Source organism: Natator depressus, chromosome 6, assembly GCF_965152275.1.
Source record: "Natator depressus isolate rNatDep1 chromosome 6, rNatDep2.hap1, whole genome shotgun sequence".
In the NCBI taxonomy this organism is placed as follows: domain Eukaryota; kingdom Metazoa; phylum Chordata; order Testudines; family Cheloniidae; genus Natator; species Natator depressus.
Window position 1 is genome coordinate 27623580 of NC_134239.1, and position 24433 is coordinate 27648012.

The 24433-nt window shown below is 38.6% G+C and overlaps 1 protein-coding gene and 2 non-coding genes across 3 annotated transcripts in view; all 3 read right to left on the reverse strand.

Annotated features, from left to right (window-relative positions):
* Positions 1-24433, reverse strand: part of NAP1L4 (nucleosome assembly protein 1 like 4) — a 57343-nt gene that overhangs the window by 7927 nt on the left and 24983 nt on the right. Inside the window, exons 7-14 of the mRNA XM_074954861.1 lie at positions 21640-21774; positions 20725-20796; positions 15403-15542; positions 12387-12532; positions 5117-5139; positions 4624-4743; positions 3244-3273; positions 1392-1448 (exon numbers count right to left, since the gene is read on the reverse strand). Of these exons, the coding sequence (XP_074810962.1) occupies positions 1392-1448; positions 3244-3273; positions 4624-4743; positions 5117-5139; positions 12387-12532; positions 15403-15542; positions 20725-20796; positions 21640-21774 (723 nt within the window). The remainder of the gene's footprint in view (positions 1-1391; positions 1449-3243; positions 3274-4623; positions 4744-5116; positions 5140-12386; positions 12533-15402; positions 15543-20724; positions 20797-21639; positions 21775-24433) is intronic.
* LOC141990272 (small nucleolar RNA SNORA54) lies at positions 17076-17195 on the reverse strand. The gene has a single exon (XR_012640140.1). It is a non-coding gene; the product is annotated as a small nucleolar RNA SNORA54 (small nucleolar RNA).
* On the reverse strand, positions 23649-23774 carry LOC141990273 (small nucleolar RNA SNORA54). The gene has a single exon (XR_012640141.1). It is a non-coding gene; the product is annotated as a small nucleolar RNA SNORA54 (small nucleolar RNA).

Sequence of the window (24433 nt, forward strand, 5' to 3'; positions counted from 1 at the left end):
TTTGCCTAATTTTTTTTTTAAAAACCAGAAAGGTAGCTATAAACAAACCACATTGCATGGGCTACACATTGGAAGTTAGGTATGAATGGAATTCCACCTTACCTAGAAATGTATGAATGATAAACAGACTTAAATTACACCTAAATGGAAAAAAAATTGAAAGGAACTGTCAGCATGAAAGAAAGTGAAATGTACAAAATTATACAGGAGGCAACAACTGCAACGTTCCGAGATAGCTTAAGACATGGTTCTGCAGAATACCACACTCCACAGGGCATGCTACTGAAGACAGATCTGCATCACCGCAAACATGTATGGCCACTGTAATTAAGAATACAGTAACTGGTATGATTCTCCCCTGAAGTATCTTTGACACCATTACTCCAGTACTAATAATTTTTAATTCTCAGCTCACCCATCATTGCCCTCCAGCTACTCTACTCTGTTCAGGAGAGCCATGAAAACGGAGTGTGAAATATTGTTTCTGCAAGTGCTACTCTTTCCCTATTCAAACAAATATTTCATCAAGAATACAAACTTCCTTTAATACTGTACTTACTATTGCCTTTTACAAGAGAGACAGGACTGATTCCCGGCATGGAGGCTAAAAGCATTTAATAGTAGACTCTGCATATTGTGATAAATTCTGGAAGGCTTCGTGTATCAGTACCATGATCTCAAATTGCAAGTTTTATATACTTATTGCCATTAAAGAAATGGAAAGATGCTACTTTAATAGCAAAATGAATAAAACAGTCTCCTCCCCTTTTCATTAACTTTAGTTGCTAACTGTCCGGCTGACTAAATTATGGCTGAAAACTGAGTAAAAAGGGGGAGCAGTGCCCATATCTCACTGAGTTTTAAACTAAACCTTATATTTTGTACTAGCTTTCAGCTTTTCTTCAGGTTAAACACAATGACATGATGGCAGTGTGTGGGATTCACCAAGGCAACCACAATGAAAGGAGCAGAGTTACTATAGGAGAAAAGTAGATAGAGCTAGCAAACAAACTTGTCAAGGAAACTAATTCATTCTAAAACTAGACTTCAACTGGTATAAGATTTCTACCTACACATCCTGTAAATTAATTTCTTTGGAAATATTTAAATATTCACCTTTAATTTTACACAGGAAGGTGGTAAAAGATATCAATCACATCTGTTCCCCAGCGTAGGTAAGTGAGAAAGTTAACATGTCAATTTATAACTTAAGGAAAATATTTAAGAAAATCTGCAGTTCAGAAGTTAACTCCCTTCACAATACAAAAAGTGTAAAAGAACAGGAATGAAGAGAATGATCACGACATAGTATCCTGATACGTTGTTCATGGTTACAGTTTGTACAATTCTAATGTACTATAAGTATATATGCCCAAATAAAAAAAACTAACCTTAGGATCACTCTCTGTATCCTCCTCTTCCTCTCCCTCCTCTTCACCTTCCAATTCCTATGATAAGAAGGAGAGATTAACAAGAATTAAAATTAGATTAAAGCAACTGCTTACATTGCACAAAGCCAACTATACAGTGCCTTCTATTGCATTCCTCTGTGTGTGTGTGTGTGTGTGTGTGTGTGTGTGTGTGTGTGTGTGTGTGTGCGCGCGCGCGCGCGCGCTGTGAAAAATAAATCTACTTGGGTTGGACGAGACAACCAGTCATCTGGTCCAGAAAGTCTCATATGTCAGTGTGGATCTGAATGTAACATTCCTGTGGAAGTTACTGCAATTGCACAGGAAAAAACAAGGGGGGGGGGGGAAGGGTGAGAAAACCTGGATTTGTGCTGGAAATGGCCCTACTTGATGATCACTTTAGATAAGCTGTTACCAGCAGGAGAGTGGGGTGGGAGGAAGTTTTGTTTCATGGTCTCTGTGTGTATATAATGTCTTCTGCAGTTTCCACGATATGCTATGCATCCGATGAAGTGAGCTGTAGCTCACGAAAGCTCATGCTCAAATAAACTGGTTAGTCTCTAAGGTGCCACAAGTACTCCTTTTCTTTTTACGAATACAGACTAACACGGCTGTTACTCTGAAAAAAAAATTAAAAAGTTGAGCCTGTAACACAATTCTGAGTTTTGTACTTCTGGAAAAAACAGCTAGCGGATCTGTCTGATTTTGTTCCTCCATTTCAACCCTTATCTTATCTGTTTCCTCGAACAGTCATGTGCCCCACACACATGCTTCTTTACTACACCTGGATCCTTTCCGTTCCTCCTCTTGCACATGCCTAACCTCAAGTTATAGTATCTTGATGGAGGCAGACAGGCTAGCTCTGTCACATCTTCTTTTACAAGAGTTAAAGCTTTTCACTGCAAAAAAAAAAACTAGGACTCCCGTGGAAGCAGGGGAAAAGGAGGCAGCATGATGTGACCTGCCAGGTCAAAGGAGGCCACCAGTCTAAGCATTCCAGTACTTGATTGGGTCATATTACCATGGCATTGTTATGAAAAAAAGAGTCTCAAGCACATCATGGTGAAAGGGGCAAAATTCAAATAAATAGTTAATATCTGTCAAAAGGCACTGATTTGTCCCCAATGTTGGGTTTATATTCATTTTAGTGCAGAGATTTTGTATAGAGCCTATCACTATGTTTTTGCTCCAGAAACACTGGAAAAAATTGAGCACAGTGGTTGCCATAATACAAAACTGCCTGTGAACCTAATTAAACCCTTTATAACAATTCTTAATTAAAAGGATGTATTTAATTTCTGAGGACCAAGCCTCATCCCTAGAACAGTTAAAACAGACAGTTCACAAGTCTTGTCCAGTGTGCGTCCCCACAGCGTTTTAACTCGGATTGCATTTCCCATTAGCCTTCCTTACAGCCCAAGGTTTAACTTGATAAACAGGTACACAAAACATTTTTCAGTGCAATGCAATCTTCGCATCTGCCCACAAAACAATTTCAACATTAAGTCATGGTTAAAAAAAAATGGAAGTGACAATCAATTACTCCTTTGTCAAATATTAAAGAGTTACAACTGTATTTTGACAGTGCAGCTCTGAGATACTGAACATAATTGGAATGTGTGCTTTTATGAAATATACCTATGGAAAAAATTAAAATCTGTATAGATTTTACAGTTGCTTAACATTAAGCTATAATGACTATTTTGTAGAGGAGTATGAACGTGGCACCATGAAATACACACTTCCTTGTTTGTCCTATTTGGGGCTAGTTATTACTATTTCAGAAAGGAGAAAATGGATTAGTAATCTAAAATCGACACAATAGGCATCTCACCTCCTCTTCTCCTTCCTCTCCTTCTTCAAACTAAAACAAAAATAAAACAGGTTTTCAGAATGTTTTATGCAATTAGTTAAAATAGGCATAGCACATGCAAGCACTTAGAGTACCCTTCAGATAATCTCAAAATGCTTAATTTACCTTCTAAAGCACTAACCCCATTTTACAGGTGTGGATGGGGATACACAGAACTAAGTAATTTGCTTAAAGTCCTACACAGAGTTGGTAACAACAACAGAATTCTATAATCAATGTCTCCCAACTCCCAGTTTATCCCGTTCTCCCACTCATTGTAGCCTCTAAACAATGCTGCCTCCATGACAATTGCCATTTAATCTTATATCAAGAAGGGTGACACCAAATCCTGAATATAGCTTTTCAGACAACATGTGTAGTATAGTAAGATATGCAGTTTCACTCAGCTCAGCAAGACAATGATTGGGGTATAATCATTAGAAATTATAGACAGAGAATATACGTTTACGTAAAGGAGGAGCCACAAGCCCTACTTTTAATTTACAAATTGAACTCATGGAATAAATACAAATAATGAATATGCTTCTTGGATAACGTACATTTTTTAAACAAACTGAACATTCAAGCAGCATTAGGGAGAAACTTAAGAGGAAGAAATTTAACAAATAAAGGATGCTATTACCATCTTGTGACTAGTATATTTATACTAATGCAAGTTTAAGCAGTATACTGGTGTTCTTTTCTGCTGTGTTTTTCTGGGTATTCAGCATAAGTGATTTTACATTATTTTTTAATTCGGTTCTGTTTGAAGACAGATACTACAAAAAATTCTCATTTCAAAGCAGTATTTAAAATTATTTGCCTAAACCAAACTGGTAAAGGCAATATAGTTTAGAAATACACACATCTTTAAAGAAAAAGGCCAATCCTTCCTTAGTGCAGAAGCTTTCTCTGCCTTGAGCTAGTGTTTTAAATGCTATATTTCCTGCTTCCTCCAAAAAAGTATGAAGTTGCCCACTCAAGGAAACCAAATTCTAGATGCTGTATTGCTTCAGAGGTCCAATCAAATGTGCAGCTACAGCTCAGCAAGCACAGTCATGGCCTGGATCAGTTCTGTGGGCTACACCAATAACAGGGATACTGTGGTTGTTGCCTTGTCCAAAAGAACCCCTCTACCTGATTTCAGAAGTCCTAGGCAGTCAATGGAAGGTTTAAAAAAGAAAAAGGGGGAGGGGGCAATGTGACCCTATTCGGTGCATTCTCTCAGTGTATCCAATTCTGATGAGTAATTTATTCCACGCAAAGAAAAACCAATTCTGCTTTTTCCATTTGAGAAAGTAATGGTATTACTATTTCAGTCACAAGTATAAAGACATACAAGATAGGTGACAATATACATACGTTATCATCATCCTCTATTGCTTCCCCAGTGAAATAAAGTACAGCACGAGGGACTATCCTTTCACGGAAGAAGTGCCCAATTTCAAAGTCTGTAGCTAAAGTAAACTCTGAATCTTCATCCTGTAAAGCAAGTCAATCGGATTTTAGAGAATTACTACTGGAAATGCAACACTATGCAGACATAATGCTGTTCATCATGATTCAGTGATATCCTGTGGCCAACGTGACCTCTTACCAAGAAGGGCTGTTGTAAAACAGATATTGGGGATGAAGTGGAAGAAATGGGCTACTGGGGAAAGTGCAGGGGCCAGTGAAGAAAGTATGTTATTTTAAATGAAGCTATGGCTCAGATTTCTTATTAGGCAAAAGTCAGACTAATGGAGAAATTTGTGTGTGATCACTGATGTATGCATCTGAGTAAAGCCTAGGAAGGGGAGCTTTAGGACAAAAATATAGTAAAGAGATTTCAAAATCTTGTTAAAGTGAGACTTACCAATGACTCTCCATCCCCAGACACTACAAATAGAAAGAGGAAAAAAAAAATTCATGTTACACTGAAAAACCCAGCTCACCTGGTTGTTCAAGCTTGCAGAATGCGCTATTAGAAGGTTTTTGTTCTTACAAATGTTGTGTGGATTAGTGTTTGTTACATTAGAATTGTAAAGCCTGCAGGTACTGTTAGCATTACTGAAAGGAAAACAATTCGGTTTCAGTCCAAGACCTTGTCTATACTACAGAGTTTTGTCGACAAAAGTCAGCTTTCGTCAACAAAACAGCGAAGGTGTACACAGTACAATGTTCCATCCACCAACAAAACTCTCCTGCTTTGCCAACAGATAAGGAAGCAACAAAGGAGGAGCAAGGAGGACATGGTTTTGGGAGGTGCTCCAATCCTTAGAAGCCAAAAGACAAGAATGCAGGGCATAGAGAAAGGCTTTAGAAGAAAATTATAAAATAGCCAGGCAGGACAGAAAGGAGAGCCAGAAGCAAATTTTAACGGGCCAGGAGCAGATAAAAGTTATGGAGGAGAAAACGGAGATGTTGACGTCCTTAATCAAACTGCAAACAGAATTTGTGTTTGCTCAGCCCCCCACACTGCAACGAACACAGATCTACTTTCCATGCCTTCCCCAACTCCTCCCACACATTCCTTGCAACTTCCCGACCTGCCTCGGTATGCCATTCACTCCCCCTCTTTGGGCAGCTTCCAAAATTATTGCAACTACACACAGCCATAAGAGCCTACAGTGCCCTTCATTTGTTTCTTCCTGATCACCAAGCCTTGTGTGTATTGTTAATTGGTATTTAATAAAAACATACTCTGAAAGATAACCAATCTTTATAAGTCTCCCATACATGCGAATACAGACTAACACTGCTGTTACTCTGAAACCATACATGGTGGTTGCTGATGAAATTAATACACAGTGGCAATCTGATCATTTGCTGAGTATAAATTGTGGTTAGGAATTACCAAAATTTTCATGCAAGGCAGCAAGTTAAAGCATGGCAGAGTGCTGTAGAGAAAGACATTATTGGAGCTCATTGTCAAAATGGTGCCTCAAAGCCTTCCTGATTCGAATAGCCTCCAATTGTGCCCTTGTAACAGCCTTGTTTAATGGCTGCTCAAAATCAGCTGCCGGGCGATCCACGTCCACACCAGGGGAACTTTTCACCCATAGCGTCACCAACATTATGGAGTACACAGCAAGCTGTACTCCTGGGGGAATTTTACACCAAAAAATTAAAAGTTCTGCACACAATATTTTACAATTCTGCATATTTTGTCAAAACACCACACTATAATCATACCAGTTTCAATTATTTTGGTAATTTTTTTCAAAATACCTGTCAGCAAGTATGTCTGTAACAATACAGACAACAAAAAAGATTCAGGAAATGTTTGACAAATAGATTCCTTACTAGGCATATTAATATAGAACTGAGTAATAATTCATTTAAACTACAGTATAGAACCATATTTCCTGTACCCCTCAGAAGCACTGCAAAGGCTTCGGGGAAATCAGGGGTAACAGAGGAGATGATGTACTACTGATATACTCCAGCACAAGATGGTCCAGGGCCAAAATTGGGATGTGTGCGCCATCTATCACTCGGCCGCAGTTAGGGAATCCCATTACCAAAAACGCATCTACTATTTCACGCACATTGCCAAGAGTCACAGTCCTTTGTAGAAGGATGCAATTAATGGCCCTGCACATTCACGATAATGCAGCCCCAGCGGAGGACTTCCTGATTCCAAACTGATTTGTGACTGATCAGTAGCAGTCTGGAGTTGCCAGCTTCCACACAGCAATTGCCACACGCTTCTCCACTGAGTGGGCAGCTCTCATTTTGGTGTCCTTGAGTTGCCATGCTGGGGAGAGCTCTGCACACACAGTTCCAGGATGGTGGCTTTCTGCATCCGGAAGTTCTACCACTACTGCTCGTCATCCTAGACCTGCACAACAATGTGATCCCACCACCCAGTGCTTGTTTCCCAAGCCCAAAAGTTACTGTCCACCATGTGCAGCTGCTCTGTGAATGCCAAAAGTAATGTGTTCTTTCCATGGCACACAGCAGGTCAGGCACCTCTGATTCTTGTCCAGATTGGATGCTCATGATATACTGCATGACCAGCTGCAATGTGTTCATAACAGTAGAGAGCAGTGCAGAATCCATCCTTTCAGACACAGATGGTGAGCACACAGTAAACGGGCTGTTAAAAAAATGCCATGAAATGCAGTCAGAAGCCCATAGAATGATGGGACAGAAAAAACTATATCATGGGACACTGAGCCTGCATCCATGATGCACTGCAAACCATTCCGCCTTCCCACAACTCCTAGCTGCAGAAGGTGGCAAGTAGCACAGTGGAATAGCTACAAGAGAACTGCTCTCTTTGTGTATGTTAGAGCACCAACAGTGGATGCGCTCTCCCAACAGAAGGAACATTGTGTGAACATGCACAAGCGATGTAATACTGGTTTTTGATCATCTGCTTAACTTGCATTGACAAAACTCAGTAGTGTAGACAAGGCCTAAATCTAACCCATGTTAAATTCAATTTAAATGTCACTGCAAATCACATTATAATGAAGATATAAAAAGTTGTAAAATTTAAATTCCTGCACTGCCATTCCTATGTGGTCACATCCAGATGTTTGCACAGGGAAATGTCACCTCTGTAGAAAGAACATTGGGTACTTATGGCATATGAAGACTCAAGATATACACTTTTCAACCAATGCCATCTATATTTTCTCTCTGCATTAACACTAGACAAATTAAATAGCTTGATTTTGTTACCGCCGTACCGGAACATTAAGATCTTTTCCAAGAAGTATTTATATACTGATATTAGCTACAAATTAAGGCCTCAATCCTGTGATTAATACTGAACAGGCAGAATCCTGCATCCACTAGAGCCTCATTGACGTGCAGCAAGAGTTCTCTTTGCATGAGCAGGGCTTAAGGTGCCTGTGTTTCAAAAGTGGAGAGAGACTGGTTATTTAATGAGACCAAATGCAAGCAACAGATGGTGCACTAGCTCCCACTCCAGAAGTGACAATTTGGTGTAAATCAATTCTCACTTGCACATGGGGAGCATATGAGATGCCAATGTACTGCTCTTCAGAGTCTAAACTTTTGCCACTACTGTCTTTGTTCATAATGACTTCAGCAAGCCAAGATGAAACCCTGCATGATGCAAGTAATTAGTGTATTACCGCTATATCTAAATTTATATCTGCCTATAAATTAGGGCCGTCAGATTAAAAAAATTAACCATGATTAATTGCACAGTTAAACTGAATACCATTTATTCAAATATTTTTAGATTTTTTCTACATTTTCAAATATATTGATTTAAATTACAACACAGAATACAAAGTGTACAGTGCTCACTTTATTTTTTATTACAAATTGTGCTGTAAAAAAAGAAAGATAGTATTTTTCAATTCACCTCATACAAGTACTGTAATGCAATCTCTTTATCATGAAAGTTGAATTTACAAATGTAGAATTATGTACAAAAAATAACTGCATTCAGAAATAAAACAATGTAAAACTTTAGCACTTACAAGTCCACCCAGACTTACTTCTTATTCAGCCAACTGCTCAGACAAACCATTTGCAGAAGATAATGCTGCCCGCTTCTTGTTTACGTCACCTGAAAGTGGGAACAGGCATTCACATGGCACTGTTGTAGCCAGCGTGGCAAGGTATTTACGTAACAGATGCTCTAAAGGTTCATATGTCCCTTTTTGCTTTAACCACCATTCCAGGGGACATGAGTCCATGCTGATGACTGGTTCTGCTCGATAACAATCCAAAGCAGTGCAGACCAACACATGTTCACTTTCATCATCTGAGTCAGATGCCACCAGCAGAAGGTTGATTTTATTTTTGGTGGTTCAGGTTCTGTAGTTTCCACATTGGAGTGTTGCTCTTTTAAGACTTCTGAAAGCATGCTCCAGACCATGTCCCCCTCAGATTCTGGAAGGCACCTCAGATTCTTAAACCTTGGGTCGAGTGCTGTAGTCATCTTTAGAAATCTCACCTTGGTACCTTCTTTGCATTTTGTCAAATCTGCAGTGAAAGTGTTGTTAAAACGAACAACATGTGCTGGGTCATCATCCGAGACTGCTATAACATGAAATATATGGCACAATGCGGGTAAAACAGAGCAGGAGACATACTATTCTCCCCCAAGGAGTTCAGTTAAAATTTAATTAGTGCATAGTTTTTTTTAAATGAGCATCATCAGCATGAAAGCATGTCCTCTGGAATGGTGGCCAAAGCATGAAGGGGCATACGAGTGGTTAGCATATCTGGCATGTAAAAATCGTTTGCAGTGCCAGTTACAAAAGTGCCATGCAAATGCCTGTTCTCACTTTCAGGTGACATTGTAAATAAGAAACCGGCAGCAGTATCTCCCATAAATGTAAACAAACTTGTTTGGCTGAACGAGAAGTAGGACTGAGTGGACCTGTAGGCTCTAAAGTTTTAGATTGTTTTGTTTTTGAGTGCAGTTATGTAACCAAAAAAAAAAAAAAAAAAAAATCTACATTTGTAAATTGCACTTTCACAATAAAGAGATTGCACTACACTACTTGTATGAAGTGAACTGAAAAATTACTATTTTATCATTTTTACAGAGCAAATATTTGTAATAAAAATAGTGAGCACTGTACACTTTGTATTGTGTTGTAATTGAAATCAATATATTTGAAAATGTAGAAAAAATCCAAAAATATTTGAATAAATTTCAATTTGTATTCTATTAACAGTGCGATTAAAACTGATTAATCGATAAAAAATTAATCGTGATAAAAAATAAATCATGCGAGTTAACTGCGATTGACAGCCATACTATAAATATATTTACACACATTCCACGTGCAAGTATTTTCTATTCCAGACATGAACTATGTATTATGAATAGGCATGGCAGAATTCACGTTTAATTTTCTTTGTATAATTGAAGATGTTTATTTTTAAGCTTCGTCCCCCCCAAATTTTATTGAGTTAGATTTTCAGTGGCACAAAAATTATAGGGATCACCACCACATATGAAAATATGTATTAAATCTCCTTAAAATCAAATGCTAAGAAGTTCAAGCTGCTTTTTTTTTTTTTTAAACTTTGCCTATTTGTAAATTTCAATCGGTGAAAATAAATGGTTTTCATTAGTTTGTGTTTACACTCTGAAATCCACATTTACTGACAAAAATCCAATCCTTCCAAGCCTAATTATGAAAGACTTGGAGAGACTATACAACATGTGCTGGTGCTACCAAGGGGTTAACCAGGCAGTTTACAAAAGGAGACATGTCTACCAAAAAAACCTTATGACCATTTTGATCAGTGCATCATCTATGAAGTTCACATGATGAAACACTTCTCAAACTCACATATTTAAAGAGAAGGTTGGAGGTTGCCATCGGAGACCAATCTCAGATGGTTGGACTCTTATTTACAATCGAGTTAAGTATAGTTTAAAATATTAAAACAAGTATTTTTTTTTTTTTAATACCTTCCAACTTTAGCAGTCTGCAGCATTAGGAGAACATGTGAGAATTATGCATACACTGTATTAAGTGAAATGTGCGCCATTTTCTTTGACCTTACAGCTCACCAGTATCAGTTTGCCAGCACCAAGATTTGTAAGGCATTTGAAGGAGCCACATATTTACTCCAGACAGACAGAATACACACTGGTATAACTTGCAGAAGGAATTTCTCTATGCTAATACAGTTCAAACCATCTTGAATGACATAATAGTATGTAGTGGCCAAACCTGCAGCTCAGGCTAAATCCTCTTTGCATCACAACAGCACAAGTGAAACTTAAGTTACTGAGCCACTGGGAATACTCCTATCATAGGGAAATCCTCTAAAGCCAGCTAGCTCTACACCAGGTGGTCCTGCTCCAGAGGCAAGTTTGGGACAAGTGGTGATGTAGCTGGAGTGTGTTCCAGCAACCCTGGGGTCAGCAAAATGGTCTCCAAAGCACCATTCCAGCCAGCATAAGTTTGACCCCTGTTGCAATCTAGAGAAGCCACAGGGGTGCTAATGTGGTCTTTGGATACCCCCAGGGTCAAAGTAGAAAAGTAACATAATGCCAAATCTGCACTGCTTTTCAGATTATGGAGCTCTGGCATGCCAAAGAATCTAGCCCACTATATTTATATCCTCCCCAACATCCCAAATCCAGCTACAACTCAGGCAATTTGTGATTGTCTTGTTTGAAGAAAGTGGATGTTTATATAAAAATAAAATAATGTTTGGTGGCATTACTATTTATATCCTACATAATGTGATACCTACTTATGAAAAGCCCCATATAAAGAGCAAGGTATTATTACTCTTACTATGGAGGTTTCAAGGTATACAAATAGGTGTTCTAAAATATAAAACAGAGACCAAAAAAGAATGCACGTAACATATATTAGGATATGGCAGTCATAGGTATGTATTTTATCTCTCTGTATGGCAGATAAACATAACTGCAGAAAACCCCCTGGTGCAAACAGGGCTTACTACCCAGAAAAGGGAAAAGAGCACAAGGCCTCTTGAAGTGCACTAGCAATTTTGCTTAATTTGGTCAGATTAGCACTTGGATACAATGATAGGCACTATAGCAAACCCTAACATAATTACAGGGTGAACAGGATGTAACTACTGAAGACTTAAGTGAGATCAGTCTATTGAACCAAGATTGGATGTGAAATCTTCACACATTACATCTAGAATAGAAGTATGGAGCCACCCTGTGGTAAGAAGTAAAATATCCTTAAACTAGTAATATTAAGAACATGGGCCAGGCACAATATGCTAACAAAAGGAGTCCTGTCTACACTGTTCTTCAGCTAATAATTCCCTGTAGAATTAGCTGATTGCTAAATGAGTTACTCTAGCTATAGTTATAGTCAAGGCAAAATCTGAGTTTAGTTATTAGCAAATAACAGCTTTTTCAGGCTGATAAATAGCACTTGTTTCAGGCTCCAGATATTTACAGCGTCAAAAGTAGAGTGACAACACCCAGTCTGTTTCAGTACTCTAAAACTCCCCCAATATAAATCCCACTGCTTAGGACTGATAAATATCTTCAAATGAGTGGCTAACTGTTACCACAGTCACATCATAAAGGCAGATTAACAGATAGCCTAAATATAGCCACCGTGAAGAAACTACTTTTGTAAAAACAGTTTGAGCAGCAAAAAATACCTGGATTTTTGCAGTTACCCAAACAAGCTTACCTTTTATGGGGCTGAAGAAGTTAAAAAAAGAGTCATTGGGTACTTGTTTGGTAATTGTTCGAACTGTGCCTCGACCCTTGTGTTTCTGCTTCTTCTTGATTGTTTTAACTGTAACATTTTTTCCTTTCTTCCATTCAATAGTACACCTAAAAACGGCACAAGGAATAAAGGCTTTAATGCAAAAAGACATTTGGGGGAAGATGGGAAATAAGGCATTTAGTGCAATAAAAATCGAGGCATAGATAATTGAGACTGCTTTACAAAATGCTAAACCTATTTTGAACATATTGAATTAATGTTGTAGTTACAAGGACTAATGTTTAGTGTACAAACCAACATTTTCTTAAATGCAGGAGCCAAATATCTGTTCACACCTTTTTGCACAATTCTGTCAATGAAAAGAAGCTATAAACTTTCTGCATCTGGCCAGGTATTTCGTTTTTGTAAGGGAATCCCTAGGTGGGGAAGTGGGGGCATGGCCAGAGTGTCACTATGCTCCTGGCACATCCCCTTTGAGCTGCAGGCAGCCAAGCATAAATTAAAAGACAGTTCAATATCTGCTCATACCAGGGATCAGAGTAGTCCCATTGCCCCAAGAATCAGGGAACTGTGAAGGAGAGACAGCCATATTTACAGTCCCCTGCCCTAGTTATGTGCAAAGCACAGCTTGGACTAAACAACCAAAGAACTGAGCCCAATGTATACTAAACGAGAAACTGCTTGCTGTTCCGGTCCTTGCTGCCAGAACGTCACCTGACTTGGTTCTCACTGCACCTCAAGTGAGAGGCTAGATCTAGATGAAGTTTAGTCATGACTACTGGTACCACTGGATGAACTGCAGCATAAAAACAGTTCTGTCCTAACTGAAACAAACCCTTAATTAAAGAAGGCTGCTTGGCACACTTAGCCAACAGTTCAGTGGCCAAAAACATCTTGTTCCACAGATGGTCTCACAGAACAATTTGATAATTAGCTGTTACATGGATAGGGTCAATGAACAATTGCTTTCTTGCTCTACTGATCCCAGTAATTAAGCATGGGATCCATGAATGTACTTAGGCACCTAAACCCCTGACTCAGGCTATGTCTACAGTACTGCGGTAAGTCAACCTAAGTTACACTACGCCAGCTACGTGAGTAACGTAGCTGAGGTCGACTTACTGTGGTGTCTACACAGCACTGGGTCGATGGGAGACGCTCTCCCATTGACTTACCTTACACTCCCTTCATTCCTGGAGGAGTACTGGAGTTGACTGGAGTGCGCTCTGCCATCGATCTAGCGGGTCTTCACTAGACCCACTAAATCAGCCCCCAGTGCATTGACTGCAGCAGCGTTGCAGCGCTACCCTACTACCCTAGGTAGTGTAGACATAGCCTTAGACACCTAGTCTCCCATTTCAGCACCCAAGTTCCAGTTCTGGCTCCACAAAACTGCCATCAAATCCTGTAGGCACCTAAGCTGATTCGGTGCCTATGTTTTTCAGAGTCAAAAGTTTCCTACTGCATATATTCTTGCCTGTGAGCATGCACACTGATGTCTTCCTTTAGGTGTCCAGACACCCATCTCCCACCTAAGTCCCAGAACGATTCACAAACAGGGGAAGACAGGTGTTCAGCTGCTTAAATCATGCGTAGGGCCTGATCCAGTAGGCAAGCTCAGATGATGTCACCTACCAGATTGGACTCCATTCAAAATCCAGCTGCACGACGATGAGGAAGAGGTGGTGTCCCCTTAGAACTTTTAGTCCAGCAGATAAGAGCACTCACCTGGGATGTGAGAGACCCACTTCAATTCCCCACTTTCTACCAGAGAGCGGGAGAAAGGATCTGAACAGAGAGGTCTCCCACCTCTCACGAGAGTGCTCTAGCCACTGACCTATGGGATATTCTGAAATGAAACACCTTCCTGTTGAAGCTGTTGCACTCTGAATAAATAAGGAAAGGGTTATTGGAGCAGGGGGCCTGGACCCAGGATCTTCCACCTCCCATGTAGATGTCCTAACCACTGGCATAAAGCGTCCCTCCTACTTCCTCTTTTTTCCACCAGGGGACCCCTGCATCAACTGTTTCCAAATACAAATGTTTGCTTGCAATATTCTGAACACTTGAGGCACGTTGGCAGGGTGCCTTGGTTTCAGCACACTTGTCAACATACTTCAATCTTCCATGGACCGTGTCAAAAAAAAAAAAAAAAAAAAGACTTAGAGGATAGCTCATACATGACTAGGTTTGGAAGGATTACATTTTTATTAGTAAATATTGATTTTGCTACACACACAAACGGAGAAAAAAATTGCCATTGAAAACAAATTACAGATAGCCCAAGAAAGAAAATGCTACTTGAGAACTCCAAGTTGGATTTAAGGATATTTAATTTGTGTATTTTGACACTGATGTTGACAATTTTTGCATTAATAGTTATAAAGCTTTAACTTTTTGAATCTCAGCATCCACTGTTAACTTATTGTCTGACCCCCACATTGTCTGATCCGCCCCCTAATTTCCAACCACCGAAAATTTAAATTAATAAGAATCAGGAAAAGATGCTTAAAAATAAATATCCAATTTTTTAAAAATATATAAAAATCAAGTTCTGCCAGGCCTACACGTGACTATTGAAAAGTTTTTTGCTGAACTTCAAGAATGCTAATTTAATGCCAATTGTGATTGTAGTGTTTGTGAGGCAGGCAAATGCCCAATAAGGACTAGACCGAGACCAGCCATTAACTTTGAACCAAAACAACTTTTAGCCACTACCTTCCTGGACTGAATTTGAAAGACTTGTATCCTCACTACTAATCCCTTGAACAGGAGAGGCACAGTTTTAAATGCATATTATATTCCATCTGCACAGAATAAAACTGTTAGGAGTTCACTATCTATACTACCAGCTTCATGCTTTCATCCACAAGATTTTTTTCCTAGTATCAACCATTACTAAGGTAAAGAAAATAGAGTCCGGGAGAATACAGACTAGAAGCTCCAAAAATATTTTTAAAACAAAGATTTTCCTTACCCCTCACAATCAACTATTTCAGGGCCTTCAAATGAAAAGGGATCAGTCTTGTCTGGCTCTGACTTCATCTTGTAGGTTTTTGTCAGGACTGAATTAGTAAAGTAGTCATTGGGCTCGAAGTAGAACTCTAATGAGAAAGACTAAAAGAAAGGTCCATTATTGTTTTAAACTATACCTGACTTTAAAAAAAAAAAACAAAAAACCACCACCACCAAAAACAGCAAGATGACCAAATTCTGAACAAATACAGGTAAGAGGAAATTGAAAGAGCATGTGTTAAATACATATCTACTGACTACAGTAATGATTTTTTAAAGTACAATAATTAACAGAAATAGACTTGGATAATACTTTGATCCTCTTTTTAAGAGGAACAGGGGTTGCATCTTACTAAGTTTGTAAAACTAAAAAGGTGAGGAGGAGACTTGTAAACTCTGCAGAGTTTATACAAACTCAGCCTTGGCTCTAAAAGTCAAGCTAGACTATCTGTCACTAGTGAGGACTAGAGGTGGGGGGGAGGGGCAGGAAATGTTGGCAAGTAGTAAACTTGCCAGAAAATGCCTTGTGGAGGGACACAAACAATCCACAAATTCAGGTTTAATTAATTTAATAGTTGTGGCTGAAAAAAAAAAAAAAAAGTGGGCATGAAGGAATGGAATCTTAAAAAAATCAAAACTGTTCATTAAGAAACAAAAAACTTTTGTATTTTATTTAACAATTTTTTTAAAAATTGCAACAAACACTTATACAACCCCACTGAATACTCATGTTACATGGGATAACTGATGGCCATTTTGCCAGCAAAAAATCTTACTATTGTTGATTTGTGAGAACATTTGCAGGGCTGGCAGTGTTGTGCAACTAGAAGCAGATCTGAAATGGAATTCCAACACCCTTCCCTCCTCCAGAAAAAAAAAAGTTAGTTTTCAGAAAAATACTACAGATTTAAGAAATCCAGATATATAAAAAAATAAGAATGAAGTTATAGCAATACTATTTTGTATGGCATCATTACATCTCTCTTCAGGATAACAGCTCAGAGCAATATATTAAATGTTCTTTGACGTATAGTTTGAAACCTTCTCCAATTTATTTAGAAAACCACTTACTGAAGTGATATTCTGAAAGTGAATCACTGTAGCTTGAGAGCATAGCACCTAGCTACAGGATCCTGATAGTTAAGACTGGAAGACACTCTCCCCTACAAAATGTGACTAATTTTGCTAAATATTGAAGACTAAGATTTATTGTGGTCATTTGTGGGCAAGATGTATCTGACATATTTAAAATAAACTGAACAGAACAAGTTATAGCATGAACATGACTCCTCAGTATCAAGGTTTGATATATTCCTTTAAAAACTGCCTTTCTTGAACGGCAGCAACTATGCTAAGGTCACATTTGGTCCAAAACAAAGATTACAGATAATTCCATTAGTTAGTTTGCAGCTTATGCCTCTGAAGCAGAGAAACTGTTTTATTAGAATCTGGTAATTCATAACATACTTAGGCAGTGAGTACTTTCTGCAATAAAAAAATCCCAAGTATTGAAGTTACACACAATGCTGTTACTATTACATATTAGTGAGTCATTTTTCAGAAAGTCACTATTATAAAAGACCAGAGAGCAGTTTTCCTGTAAAGTGGGTAAGAATTTCAGTGTCTTTTTATGAAGTTTGTCCCAAAGCTAGAAGAGACATTGAGTTTGTCAGTCTTCTATTATTGGATTTAATGTAGCACTGGAATGGAACCCATTACCAGGAAGATACTGTCAACAGGTTACGAACAGTGCAAATGGCAAGAAAAGAAATTGATTGGTAAAATCTGACCAGCCCTAAAAACCAAGTGTAATTGCAATTTTGTTTAAGCTATTTTAAACCACAGAAAATTAAGCTGAGTGACAGTATGACATTATCTGCAGAACAGAAGAGTTTAACAACATTCTCTGAACTACACTTTAAGAAGTTTTATTTGGATAAAAAAAAAATCAGAACCCTTTAAAGGGTTTGCTTCTGTGCTCAAACACAACCCACCAAGTTTGGGATCTCCTGGTTGTATCTTAGGTTGGCAGGCAACAGCCCATTATGCATTTGGTATTGTATGCCCCTCTGTGACAAACTCACTTGGCATGCATCTTGGACCACTCTCCCTGCTTTGAGAGCACTTTAAGTCTCTCGCTAAAGTTATTAGCGTTGTCTGCCTCAAAGGCTACTCCTTTCCTTATATTTTACTCCCTCAATTAGTTTGAGCTATTGTTTTATTTTACAGAGCCGGGGCACCTCACAGAATGAAGTCAAATTATTCTCCAACTCTTTTAATCATTAAAGCTTTTGGGAAAGTCCATCTTTTTTCCTACTTGTCCTGCAACGAAACAAGTCTGGTGTACACACACACACACACCCCCCTTTTATCATGGACAACTGCACTGTCACAACACTCAACAATATAAACAGTCACACAATGAAGTGTGAAGAGAGGCTGTGAATAGAAGTTAAAATATTTTTGAGGAAAAAAAATTACAGACTAAAGTCAGTTTGCATGGATTAAAAAACCCAATGGAGTAATTTATTCGACAAACATCCCAGTGTAGCATTTTCAAGCCACAGTAACGTATTAATGCATAAGAACCAGAAAGAAGTTTACTCTGTGGTAGCTGAGAGAAAACAAGATTACTTGTAAATCTGATTTTTCTAAAAATATTCTGACAGGACCCCTAGTCTCAGCTACCTAACAAAACAATGTCAGCTCTAAGCTCTTAGGGTTTTTTCATTTAAGAGCAGTGATAGTAGGTGGAGCATTTGCAAGGCCCTCTACTGGCCAGCCTGAGCCAGCATGAGTTTGACCATTACCCTTAGAACACTGTAGTCAGTTTCAACTTTGCAGGAAGAAAGCTTCCTCCCTGCCATCCATCCCCTTACAAAACAATGTAAAAACAGGGTCAGCGTGCAAAAACCAACAACATCGTCAAGAGGTCTGAAGGGACATGAGCAAGAATCTTGTCAGAATGATACTTTCAAAAAAGCAGTTACAGGCAAGTACTTTTGCCTTCTCTAAAGAAGATACTCCAGGAATGAAATTCAGAGGGATGGAAAGAAACTTCAGGGAGGTTGTGGTCTCCTCCACCCCATCCCACAAAAGATTTTTTTTACAAAAAAGAGACAACAAATAGGCCAGGGGTTCTCAAACTGTGAGTTGGGACCTCAAAGTGGGTCCCGAGCCCATTTTAATGGGGTCGCCAGGGCTGCCTTAGATTTGCTGGGGCCAAAGCCGAAGACCAAGCACCACCACCCAGGGCCAAAGCCAAAAGGGCATCAGCCCTGGATTACGGGGCTCAGGTTACAGGCCCCCCGCCTGGAGCAGAAGACCTTGGGCTTCAGCTTTGGCGCCGGGGTACTGGGGCTTGGACTTTGGCCCTTCCTATTCAGGATGGTGGGGCTTGGATGGTCTCGGGCTTCGGTCCCTTCTGGAGTCGCGTAGTAATTTTTCTTGTCAGAAGGGGGTCGCAGTGCAATGAAATTTGAGAACCCCTGAACTAGGCCAGCCAGTGATGCCTGAATAGGTATTTTAAAAAACACACACAGAACAAAGACCTCCCCAAAATATCTAGGGGAACACAGGTAGCCTGAAGGATGTACCAGTTAAACAACAAAACAACAAAAACCACACACTCATGAGATGGTTAGCCACTTTAAGTAAGGGACACCCTGAAAGAATAGGAATTCCACAGTACAGAAATCCAAACAAGTACAAAAACAAGTTATGGGGTGTTAAGGCACCAAAATGGGATTTCCTTATGGAAACTGAATGCAAGCAATTATGTTTTGCAAATGTTGCTGCCTTGCAAATGTCCATGACAAATATCTTTGAGGCAAGCAGTGCTTGATTCAAAAGAAGATTGGCATGACCTACTGTCAAGGCAATGACTTCTATTATAATAAAAAGAAAAGGAGTACTTGTGGCACCTTACTCTCGTTACAGTGTGTATGGTAACACCCATTGTTTCATGTTCTCTGTGTACATAAGTCTCCCCACTGTATTTTCCACTGAATGCATCCGATGAAGTGAGCTGTAGCTCACGAAAGCTTGTGCTCAAATAAATTTGTTAGTCTCTAAGGTGCCACAAGTACTCCTTTTCTTTTTGTGAATACAGACTAACACGGCTGCTACTCTGAAACCTATTATAATAAACTGTCTCAAAAATTGTAGATTTACAGTTGAAGTCCATGAATACTCTCTGGTGTACTTGCCAATACTTTGGCTTCCTGATAACCTAGATGTTTGAAAGTTCAATCATGATGAGCCAGACATACTGATTTAAGTTAATTTCTGAAGGTAAGCACCAAATGATTCCCTGTGTGTGCTCATTTATAAACTCCACTAGTAGTTTAGCTTTTTCCTTCCACAGATAAGATTGCACTAGAAGCTTGACAAAACTGTAAAAAAAGTGAAGTCAGAGTACACATCTATGCAGCAGCTAGGAGGTATAATTCCCAGCTCAGGTAGACTTAAGCATGCTAGCTCTGCTTAAGCTAGAAACAACAAATAGCAATGTGGCCATGGAGCCATGGGTTGCAGCTCAGGCTAACCAGACAAAGTATGACTGCAGCAGGTTGAGTGGGACTACTTAAATGGGTAACAAACTGCTGTGGCCACCCAGCTATTTTAGGCATTAGCATGAGCTTAGCTAGTGTGTATGTATGTCTATTTGAGCTGGGAATCACTTCTCCCAGCTGCTGTGTTGATATTACCTCGAAGTGTATATTTATCTGGGAAAAAAATGTTTCTAAGTGCAGTTTAAAAAATATATAAAAGTGAAATCTTTCATTCAAAATTTTGTATTTTTCCATCTCTACCATATTTTTCATTAATGCTTTAAATTAACAACTTAAGTCACATTGATTTCCATTTTTTATTTTGGGGAAGGTATAGTTTTTCTAATGTGATGAACAGTACCCATGATTCTTTTTGAACAACATTCACTAAATATGGCATAAGTAGCTGTTTCAATTTTTCAATACAAAAATTAGTTCACTCTTTTTAAACCTAAGTAAAGGGGCAACAAGAGGAGGTAGAAGAGAGTTGAAGGTGATGATAAAGACTGACTAGACTACAAGACAAAGGGCAAGAAAAATGACTACAAATCTGTGCTAAGAACCTGAACCTTGGAATCTTTAGTCAGAGCAGTATACCCCATGTCTTCACACTGATGGCTGTACGCAGGGAGAGATCAAAAAGATATTGAACCATCGCCCGTCACTACTGTGTGCTATTTAAAAAAAAAAAAGAAAACACCACACAAACAAACCAAAAAAACAATACGTACCATAGGCTGTCCAGGTTCAGAAAATTTCACTTTAATATCCTGCAGGTGTTTTAAGATTGGTTCATCATATTCCTAAACAGAAAGGGAAAAAAGTTTGAGTAGGCAGTATTTCGAAAAGCAAATTTTAATCTAAATTAGCTCACTTCAGAGCAGTGAGCTATGTAGAACCTAGTAATTTGGCCACAAGTTTGTGATAAATTTGAAATTCAGATCCAAGTTCTCTGAAGTTAGTTTAGAACTGTCATTTGCCAAACTCTCATTTGTTGAAATCTGTCATCTTATCTTTGAAGTTAAAGTTGCCATCTCCTGGGGTAGCATGTGACTGAAAATTAAACTTCTTGGAAGATGAAAAATCCAATTACTACTTCCACTGCAAAGCAGAGGCATGACATGACAGATGTATAAAAATGACTGGTTTTAGGGGATTATTCCAAAATATTAACAGAAAGTTAATAGGATAAATTGTATAAGAGCAGAATGCAACAAAATGTATCAAATATACAAATACAGTCCAATACAGGGAGGCACAGCTGGGCACAGTCTCCCCTAACCGGCCCTCCATACAATTTCCGAAACCCAGTGTGGCCCTCAGGCCAAAAAAAAAAAAAAAAAAAAAAGTTTGCCCGCCCCGACCTAAACCTTTATGAAATAAAGTGGCAAAAATGTATGGGAATAATTGTTTTGTGAGTAGAATGTGAATATATGCTCTAATGGATGCAGAACTAATTGCAATACCAGTTTCCAAACAGCTTAGATCTTATTTATCAAAAACTTTCACTTAGTAACAAACAAAGAACCAGATAAAGGATTCACAAGAACTGCAAGCTCTTGGTTACTCACATCTTCCTCAAGTATCATCTAGTAATTGGGGAAAAAAGCAGGTGAAGTTAGCTTTTTCAAATGGAATTAGCTTACCTGTACTAATTCACTTAGCATATCTACATTTCTAAAGATTGTAAACCAGAAGTCTGGAATTCCTTTGGGATTTGACTCTTCTGCTGAGGCTGCTGCTTCTTTCTCTTCTATTACTACTTTGTTTTTGAGGTCTCCCTATGAAGTAAACATAGAAGTGTTTAAGAAAAGCACAAACTCTCCATAAATTAAGAGCCTTCCTCACTTAGTATAAAAAACTACAGTAGAACCTCAGAGTTACAAATTAACCAGTCAATCACACCCCTCATTTGGAACCAAAAGTAAGCAATCAGGCAGCAGCGTGCGTACACATGCACGCACCAGCAAATACAGTTTAAACAAACTACTAAAAAAGTAAAGGGAAAGCAGCATTTTTCTTCTGCATAGTAAAGTTTCAAAGGTATATTAAGTCAATGTTTAGCTGTAAACTTTTCAAAGAAATATAATGTTTTGTTCAGAGTTACAAACAACCTCCTTTCCTGGAGGTGTTTGTAACTCTTAAGTTCTACTGTAGATGCTTAAAATGCTGTCAGATTCCTGAAAATTGTGACGTGAAAAGTTCATGCTTAGAGATGGTTTTAAACCAAGACAGTCAATTCCACTTACAAATCACATCAAACAGATCCCATGTTGATTTACAACGGTCTTTCCATATTTGTAAATTTTAGAGTACTTACAACTGCTGCTGGTTTGGCACTAGTTTAAAGTGCTTTCAATTTACATGGAATTCTTGACTACAAGATACATATAAGTTTCCAATTTCATTCGCTATACTCAGGGTTTTTTTTTTTTTAAAATACACTAAAATAATAAAACCTAAAGACAGGTACATGCCTAAACTAAGTGGATGTACTGTTCTACAGGGCAAAACAGACCAATTCTCTGTTTGTCACTTTCACTGTGCTTTGTCTAAAATTTAAATTGGTAGCTTGTGGGGCAGCGACTGTCTTTCCAAGTCTTCTAGGAAAGACCTGGCAAACTTATGGCTCCTATGAAAGTCATGACAATGTAATAATGAAAAGTACCTACAGAATATGCTGTCCGGGTTCTTCTCTTTGGGGTACAACTCCACAGTCTTCAAATATATTAAAAGATATATGAAAGCTGCTCGTTGTATGTTGAGAATTTTTTTTTTTTTTTTTAATACAGAACTAAAATTCAGCATGGGATTGTGCTAATACACGCCCCGGCTACTGTGCCCTCATCCAACACCACAGCAAATCCAGTTCTTCATCATGAAGAATTCTGCTGCTTTGCACTACCACCACTAGGTAGCATCACCAGAAGCTCTTAAAATTGCCTCCAACAAGATCTGCTATTTGAGTGATGAGTCAAGAGCAGGAAACAGCAATTTATTACTACTACCAGAGGATCAAATTCGGGCAATATTTACAGCAATTCATAAGATTAACTGAACTTGTAAATATACATAAGAATAGGTAAATAGGAAGTCTCAAAGCACTACAAACTTCAATTGCTTGAGAACTGCTGGAAGTTACCAAAAGGTGGTCCTCAACACATGCCAGTAATTTCATAAACTGTTGCCACTCATCCCATAGATTTAGAAACCTTGTCGTTTGTGCTTGTGGTAGTATTGTGGATTACCATCAAATACAATGACTAGTAAATATAGAATGAGGGTAGTATTAATTTTGCAAAGAGATAAGAATGACTAAAGAAAATGGAGAACAAGTGAGGAAGAAAGGAAAAAGTGCATACGTGCAAAGAGTGAAAAGCAAGACAAACTTTTTAAATTTAAAGACATTTCTTCCCCTCAGAAAGGTTTAAAAAAAAAAAAAAAAAAACTTTGAGAGTTCCTAAAACTCATTAAATATAAATGGAATGTGCTGAAGCTATAGAAGAGCCTTCTTAAAAACTAAATATTTTCTACAACACAGAATATATAAAGATCCAGCATGCTTTTTATTGGAATAAAACTTGCTTTTACAATACACTTTACCAAAGTATGAGATATCTATTTTCAAATCCGTACTCCTAGTACTAAAAGCTAGTTATGTCCCCCAAAATAAAGAACAGCCAGCCAGCCAGCCAGCCTTCTCTTACTTTGGTGATTTATGTAGCACTGGAATGGAACCCATCAGCAGAAAGATACTGTCAACAGGTTACGAACAGTGCAAACGATAAGGAATAACAGCCATTAAACAGTAATGGTTGATGGCAATAGACTGGTGTAAAAATTCAGTAAATTTCTGAAATTTAAATTTTAAATGGAGACTTTGAGGCCAGAAGTGACCACCATGATCATCCAGCCTGACTTCCTGCATACTGCAGGCTACAGAACCTCACCCATCCACTCCTGCAGTAGGGTCATAACCGCTGGATGAGTTACTGAAGTCCTCAAATCTTCATTTAAAGACTTCAAAGTTACAGAGAATCCACTATTTACTCTAGTTCAAACCAGCAAGTGACCAGTGCCCCAAGCTACAGAGGGAGGCAAAAAAACAGAACAAAAATAGGCTCTCTTCTAACATGACCTGGGGAAAAATTCCTTCCCAAACCCAGATATGACAATCAGTTAAACCCTGAGTATGTGGTCAAAATCCATGACTGACACAGATCTGGTAAAGTTACCTGTAGTAACTCAGAGCCCTTCCCATCTGGTGTCTTGTCTCCAACTGTTGGAGACATTGTCTACAATGGCATATGGGCAAGCCACGACTGCTGTTAGCAATCTCATCATACCATCCCCTCCACAGACTTACCATGTTCAGCCTTAAAACAGATTAAGTTTTCCCCCCTCCTCAACTCCCTTTAGAAGGCTATTTTAGAACTTCAC